The following is a 7,391-nucleotide window of genomic DNA, read 5'->3' as shown; positions in this document are numbered from 1 at the left end:
TGTTAATGAGGTCGATGATCAAATTATGAATCTTGCTTAATGAATCTACCCAACTGTTTTTTAGTAAAAAAAAATATAATTCAAATGAGTTAATTGAGAGGTTTTGTGCGAATGCAGAGAAAAAAAAAGACTTTGTTATCTAATTTATTTCATCTATTAGCGTTTTCGCGTGCTATACTTATAAAAGTTTGGTTAAACAACATCTTTGATTACGAATTTACGATTGTATACTTTCTTGTAATCTCTCTTTCTCTTTTAATCTTCAGAGCCAAAAACTTAGTTGAGCTCTTAATTTAGCCATTAGGTGAATTATGTAGTGACGAAAGGTGCTTAAAATAAAATCGATCGCCGACTTGTTGACTAACATAACAAGTCCATTACACTTATTTATTATGAAATAACTCCACAGACTCGTCCGTGATTTTAAATCGGTTATTCTAACGATATCAATTCTTAAAATTTACACTATACAGTTTTGTTTCTAGTCAACTTAATTAAATGTGACACACACATGTACATATCTTTACAATGAGTTAAAAGAGAAGACATCATGACGCAAAACCCCAAGTTTGAGTAGAGTGGTTAGGGCAGTTGAAGAAAGAACGCCTCTACTCTTGCCTCTTCATCTTTTTTTTTATAAGTTTATCCTTAATGGAAAGCTACAAAACAAAACTGCTAAATTCACATTTTCTTATCATATCATTATACTATTCAAATAATATATTTGTGTGAATGTACAAGATAGCTAGCAAGCCTATTGAAATTACATTTTCCTTGTTTTTAGGGTAATTAAATTAATTAAATACATGTAAAACAATGTAAATTTTGAACCTTTGATGATTATTGGACGTCTTAGGTTTAGTGACTACTTGTAATGTTCTATAACCAACAAAATATCATTAGATCAGAGAATCCAAATTCAAATATACGGATTGACCATGTAATATGCATTTTAAATGTCATAAACTAACCAATAAACCTATACATACAATGATTTATATAATTTTTTACACTACTTTGTTATATTTTTATACGCATATAGTCCCTATCTCAGTCCCTATCTCATATGTATAAATAAGACCCAACCCACCCATCATCGTTTTGACTCCTACTTAAAAACGTACAACACAAAAAAAAAAAACATTGACTTAAACCCTCTTTTTTCGATGAGAGACTCTTCAACAACAGCATCCACCAAATCCTCACCGTTATGGAAACCCTTTGCCTCAAACTGCTGCTCGGTCGATGACCAAACCGTCTTCGGCAATCTCAGCCGTTGCCGACCTTCGAGATCAGAGTTCTCCAAGAACCATCTCGGGCCACTTCCTTCTTTCCGGCGACTCTCTTTCGCTGATCTAAGCCGTTCTTCATCGGCTAGGATCAACGAAGATCTTGCACAGACTCTCGGAGCCGATTTAGTGGATTTTCAAATGTGTGAACTCAAGATGATCACTCAGAGTTTCTCTGCGAACTATCTTCTTGGAGAAGGTGGGTTCGGTAAAGTGTTTAAAGGTTACATGGATGAAAATCTCCGACAAAGCCTCAAGGCTCAGCCGGTTGCTGTCAAGTTATTGGACATTGAAGGACTTCAAGGACATCGTGAATGGCTTGTAAGAACGTTTACCAATAATTGCATGCCTGATTGATTATTGAGTTTTTTTTTGTTTTTTTTTTTCACTTCTTACTATTTTCTAATTAGTTTTTAATTATGCCATATTTGATTACGCATATATAGTTTATATTATGGGGCATCCAAAAATTAGAGTTCTTATAGAACAAAACCACTCCTCATAATTTATATACATCAAAGTCAAAGATCTTTGGACTCATGTTTTTATCTTTAAATACTTAAGGGTACAAAATTATATTGAAAAAAAGTGTTTGGTCATAATAATATGGATTAAGTATGCATATGATAATCTTGTCGTTTCTTTTTGGGTGTCACGTACATCGTAACAGAATTGTTAGCATGATATAATAGTTGGTGAGACCACTTTGTTAATTATACACTTATACACGTATCTTTTTAGTTTAGTCTCTAAGAATATAATTAATTACATTTGTTTATGGTTCATTTTCAGTCTGAAGTCATACTTCTTGGACAATTAAAGCACCCGAATTTAGTCAAACTCATAGGATACTGCTGCGAGGAGGAGGAACGAGTCCTCATCTACGAGTTCATGCCACGTGGTAGCCTAGAAAATCACCTCTTCAAACGTATGAACATTTTTAATAATTCGCATTCGTATATCTATATTTAAGTAATTAGTATTTCATTTAGTTTTCTAACTACTATCGTACAGGGATTTCACTATCACTGCCGTGGGCGACGAGGCTGAAGATCGCTGTCGCAGCTGCTAAGGGTTTGGCGTTTTTGCATGATTTGGAGAGTCCAATCATTTATCGCGATTTCAAGACTTCTAATATCCTACTTGATTCGGTAATTTTAATTATTTTACACCGCTTGAAAATTATTAAATAGTAGTATATATTTTATGTTTTAGGAAAATTATTTATTAATTTGATGTGCTTTTTAAAAAATAAAAAATAAAGGATTTTACGGCGAAGTTATCAGATTTTGGTTTGGCGAAAATGGGACCAGAAGGATCCAAATCTCATGTCACAACTCGAGTCATGGGCACTTATGGTTATGCTGCTCCTGAATATGTTTCAACAGGTACACAACATTTGTCTTTTTTCCTTGCCAGTAATTTCTTTTAGTCAATTTTTAACTAATTGTTGGTAAACACACATAAAGGTGAATCTGTCGTGGACATTCAATTTTATCAATAAATTTCGTTCGATCAATTTTATCTAAGGCATGGGAGCGCAATATTTTCAGGGCATTTAACGACAAAGAGTGATGTGTACAGTTACGGTGTAGTTTTACTCGAGCTCCTAACAGGAAGAAGAGCCACCGAAAAGTCAAGACCAAAAAACCAACAGAACATCATCGACTGGTCAAAGCCTTACCTAACGAGCAGCCGTCGTCTCCGATGCGTTATGGACCCAAGGCTCGCAGGACAATACTCTGTCAAGGCGGCTAAAGATACGGCTCTTCTTGCATTACAATGTGTGAGCCCTAACCCTAAAGACAGGCCCAAGATGCTTGCCGTTGTGGAAACTCTAGAGAGTCTCATACATCACAAGGACATGGCGGTTTCTTCTGGTCATTGGCCCTTGTCTCCTAAATCTCATGGAGGGAAGGTCTCGCCGAAGGTTCGAGGGGATAGGGATAACAGGAGTGGTAGGAAATCAGCTCCGGGTTCGTTAAGATCTTGAATGTAGGGTTGCATGACCTTAAAGATACAAATAACATGTCGTGTGTGTGTTGTGTGCATATTATATGGTCATACGTATCAAAGTGTGACATAATTAATGAGAGTATTATGACTTCCATTAAGAACAATGCCATTAAATATAAATGTAATAGATTGTGATCCCACAGGTTTTTATATAAAAATATTGAATCAAATTAGCTATGAGATTTATTTACCTCCAAAATGTTTAGATCATAATTATTTTGGTATAGTAATTAATATCATATCATATAATGGACCGGGCTATTTGAACGAACTTAACCACAAGCCAAGCCCATAAATATTTCGGCCTTGAGCCCATCACAATTCAGAAACCCTAGGTTAAGCCAAGAGAGTATAAAAACCCTAGTCCGTTGTACATTTTTACAGTAAACCTAAATTTCTCTCCTCATATCGCCGCCTAGTTAAGTTTTAAGGTACACAAAGCTTCTCTTGATTTGATTTTTGTGTTTGGTTCTTTCGATCTAAGCTTCGAGAACTTGGTTTGTCTCTTACCTCATTATTTGTTTACGTTGATCTCTTCGTTTCACATTTCTCTAGCTGCTTAAGTTTTGGTGTATGTTCTCAAGTTGTTCTGGTTTTATGAACGAAATGATAACCCTCGGAAAACATTATAAAATCAAGGCCTTAGTCTCTGATCTGCTCTTTTGCTGGAAACCATTTTTTTTTGGTTTCTGGTTAGAAACACTCTAATGAGCTTGAGATTTGGCTATCTTAATGATGCCATAGGCCTTTGATCGAGGGAACATTTCGTTTCATATTTCCAGATTTCTTGAGAATGTATCCTTTGTTGTCCTAGTGATCTCTGAAAGTTCTGTTTTTTCTTTGGCACATTGCTGATTTGATTGTTGTTATGTAGTTTTGTATGCAACTTTTAAGTCTGGTGGTACTTAATTGTCATTAAGAGTATAGCTTATGTTGTTGTCGTTTCCTTGATCTTGTTGTTCTCTTCACAATCTGTTTTGCGCATCACTGTTTAGATTACTATAGGGGTCTTCTCTATTGGTTGTAATTTTGTAATACATGGTGTTCATTTGTATGAGTGTTTTTTGCTTTATGTATATTGGACTTATTGCATTTTTATTGTCATTCTTACATTGAGATTGATATGAATATGTCATAGGATTGGATTTGTTGTTATCTTTATGTGTATATAATTTATCTTATTTTCTAGTGTTTGTTTCTGGTTGAAAGAATGTCTCACAGAAAGTTTGAGCATCCAAGACATGGTTCGTTGGGGTTCCTTCCTAGGAAAAGGGCTTCCCGACATCGTGGAAAAGGTAACTTGTGAAAGCCTATTTGCATCTGTTCACCAATTTCTTGCAGCTTCTGTTTACTTGGTAGATTGAGTACAGCTTACTTGAATGTATATAAGGTTTTGATTATTTACAGTAATGTGTAAGCCAAGTTTTAATTTAGCAATGGCTTGTGTAGGTCTGATATGATATTCCTTGATTCTGTTTTCAGTGAAGGCCTTCCCCAAGGATGATCCGAGAAAGCCTTGTAGGCTCACCTCCTTCTTGGGTTACAAAGCTGGGATGACTCACATTGTTAGAGAGGTTGAAAAACCTGGTTCAAGTGCGTTCTCACTCTCTTCTTTTTTAATGAGTCCCAGCACGGCATAATTATTGCATGTGGTTTTGTGCTGATCTTTTTCATTGTTGTTGTTGCCAGAGCTACACAAGAAGGAAACATGTGAAGCTGTGACTATCATTGAGACACCTCCAATGGTGGTTGTTGGTGTGGTTGGTTATGTGAAGACACCCCGTGGTCTGCGTTCTCTAAGCACTGTGTGGGCTCAGCATCTGAGCGAAGAAGTGAGGAGGAGGTTCTACAAGAACTGGGCCAAGTCAAAGAAGAAGGCTTTCACCAGATACTCAAAGAAACATGAAACTGAAGAAGGTAAAAAGGACATTCAGAGTCAGTTGGAGAAGATGAAGAAGTACTGCGCTGTCATCAGAGTTCTTGCTCACACCCAGGTGCTTCATCTTTCTTAATTGTTTTATTCTAGGTGATCATAACGTCCCCAATTGCTTTTATTGATGGTTAATTTGTATTCTGATTAAATTTTGATATGCATTAGATAAGGAAAATGAAAGGGCTGAAGCTGAAGAAGGCACATCTGAATGAGATTCAGATTAATGGTGGAGATATTGCAAAGAAGGTTGACTATGCCTGCAGCTTATTCGAGAAGCAAGTCCCTATAGATGCTATCTTCCAGAAAGATGAGATGATTGACATAATTGGTGTTACAAAAGGAAAAGGTTACGAAGGTGTGGTTACAAGATGGGGTGTGACCCGTCTTCCAAGGAAGACTCATCGTGGGCTTCGTAAGGTGGCTTGTATTGGAGCTTGGCATCCTGCTAGAGTCTCCTACACGGTGGCTAGAGCTGGTCAGAATGGGTACCACCACCGTACTGAGATGAACAAGAAAATTTATCGGGTTGGTAAGGTTGGCCAAGAGACTCACTCAGCCATGACTGAGTTCGACAGGTAACTAAACTGACAATCTGGATATGTTTTGTTCATCTGTCTAGTAGTAAACTCAACTTGTGCTCATGTTCTGTTTTCTTTTTGACAGAACTGTGAAGGATATCACACCGATGGGAGGGTTTCCACACTATGGGATAGTAAAGCAAGATTATTTGATGATCAAGGGTGGTTGCGTAGGGCCTAAGAAACGTGTGGTGACATTGAGACAAACTTTGTTGAAGCAGACGTCTAGGGTTGCTACAGAGGAGATCAAGATTAAGTTCATTGACGTGTCTTCCAATCATGGACACGGTCACTTCCAGACTTCCGAAGAGAAAGCCAAATTTTATGGAAGAGCCATTAAAGCTTAAGATTTTTAATTTCAAAAAATTTGTTTCGTTTTAATTTCAAAAAATTTATGTCATTTTGAAATATTATCTTGCTTTTCGAGTTTTGACGGTTGACTTGTTCCCTTATTTTGGATATTATTAAAGTTTTTTTTTTTTTTATATCAAATACTATCTCTCTTTTCTTACGGTTTATAAAAAAGAGGGTTTATATTCAAGATTAGAACTTATCAGATTGGAAAATTTTATTGGTTTAATAGTTGAAGATTTGCAGCTATCATCTTGTTATTCGAGAATGGTTTCTGTGTTGTTAAGTGGTTAAAACATGTTTAAATGACTTGGGGTCTTGTTGTGTCTCTGCTCTGTGTATGCTAATAGCATCGGAATTTATAAGGCCAATAAATTCTTTTGGAATGTAGTAGGGTGTGGATCTTCTTAGTTTGTTGTTATTGTATAATTTTGCTTAGGGGGCGTAAACTCAGTTCCAAGTTTAGATTGCATATTTATGAAAAACGTTTAAAAATTTTGTGAGTTTCTTTGACTTTTGACGTCTGAGGCGTGGAAAAGTCATCATAATCTTGGCTCTACGAAAAGTATGATCCTTTCATGATACTCAAGTCTATTTGCTTTGTGTCTACAAGCATTTTGCGACATTGTACAAAACCCTAACCTCACTAGATATCGTTTTGCTCATCTTATTATTTGATTTATTGTTTTGGCACACGGCCATGATTTGTGATGAGTATCCGAGTCACCATCTTTAAATTTCTCTCTCGAAATATCTTTGGACTTAGAACTTGAACATGATTACATGGGTAACATGACTGCGTGGTTTGTCTAAGATCATTTTGTGGATGGTCTTTTTCGAGAATGGTTAGTCCGTTGATTCAGTATTATGGTAATAGAATCGCTAATGATAATCAGATTAAAGGCTATCAAACAAATCAAATGTGCTTACTTTAGTGTTATTCCAACAATCTGACGGCCTTACTACTAGTCACCAAATTATGAACTATAAAAATTTCTTAGGAACCCTTTAGAAAATGAGAGGATACGAATGAGAGCAGGCCCATTAATGAAATGAAGGGCTTTAAGGCCCAATATACCAAAACCTAGTCCGATGCTGTGCTTTAAGTTATTTTTGTAGCTGGAGCCTTAAGGGGTTTTAGTTTTAGGGTTTTCTCTTCATCAATCGAAGCTTTTGAGACTTCAGAAAGAGAGAGAGAGGGACAAAAAAAAAAAAAAAAAAAAA

General features: G+C 36.1%; 2 protein-coding genes across 4 annotated transcripts; both read left to right on the top strand.

Annotated features, from left to right (window-relative positions):
- On the top strand, positions 1,114-3,430 carry LOC104752812 (serine/threonine-protein kinase At5g01020-like). Its single transcript, XM_010475064.2, has 5 exons — positions 1,114-1,610; positions 2,082-2,217; positions 2,304-2,440; positions 2,554-2,677; positions 2,843-3,430. The coding sequence occupies exons 1-5, from the start codon at positions 1,167-1,169 to the stop codon at positions 3,280-3,282; spliced, it is 1,281 nt and encodes a 426-aa protein (XP_010473366.1). The 5' UTR covers positions 1,114-1,166; the 3' UTR covers positions 3,283-3,430.
- On the top strand, positions 3,691-6,303 carry LOC104752810 (60S ribosomal protein L3-2). Of its 3 annotated transcripts, none has more exons than XM_010475062.2 (6): positions 3,691-3,736; positions 4,515-4,600; positions 4,788-4,898; positions 4,995-5,299; positions 5,404-5,813; positions 5,902-6,303. In XM_010475062.2, exons 2-6 carry the CDS (start codon positions 4,516-4,518, stop codon positions 6,161-6,163), a joined length of 1,173 nt encoding a protein of 390 aa, XP_010473364.1. In that variant the 5' UTR covers positions 3,691-3,736; position 4,515; the 3' UTR covers positions 6,164-6,303. The 3 variants fall into 3 exon arrangements, with proteins under 3 accessions (XP_010473364.1, XP_010473365.1, XP_019093143.1); XM_010475063.2 differs by having other exon boundaries at positions 3,700-3,736; positions 4,495-4,600; XM_019237598.1 differs by having other exon boundaries at positions 3,709-3,736; positions 4,508-4,600.

This window comes from Camelina sativa, chromosome 16 (genome assembly GCF_000633955.1).
Source record: "Camelina sativa cultivar DH55 chromosome 16, Cs, whole genome shotgun sequence".
In the NCBI taxonomy this organism is placed as follows: Eukaryota; Viridiplantae; Streptophyta; class Magnoliopsida; order Brassicales; family Brassicaceae; genus Camelina; species Camelina sativa.
The sequence above is the reverse complement of the archived record's forward strand: the minus strand, read 5'-3'. Positions and strand labels throughout refer to the sequence as shown.

Excerpts from the sequence above, each read along its gene's own strand:
- LOC104752812 (XM_010475064.2), top strand. The coding sequence starts at position 1,167 with ATGAGAGACTCTTCAACAACAGCATCCACCAAATCCTCACCGTTATGG. Across the intron at positions 2,441-2,553 it reads CTAATATCCTACTTGATTCG|GATTTTACGGCGAAGTTATC; the intron begins GTAATTTTAATT and ends TAAAAAATAAAG. Across the intron at positions 2,678-2,842 it reads TCCTGAATATGTTTCAACAG|GGCATTTAACGACAAAGAGT; the intron begins GTACACAACATT and ends CAATATTTTCAG.
- LOC104752810 (XM_010475062.2), top strand. The coding sequence starts at position 4,516 with ATGTCTCACAGAAAGTTTGAGCATCCAAGACATGGTTCGTTGGGGTTC. Across the intron at positions 4,601-4,787 it reads TTCCCGACATCGTGGAAAAG|TGAAGGCCTTCCCCAAGGAT; the intron begins GTAACTTGTGAA and ends TTCTGTTTTCAG. Across the intron at positions 5,814-5,901 it reads GCCATGACTGAGTTCGACAG|AACTGTGAAGGATATCACAC; the intron begins GTAACTAAACTG and ends TCTTTTTGACAG.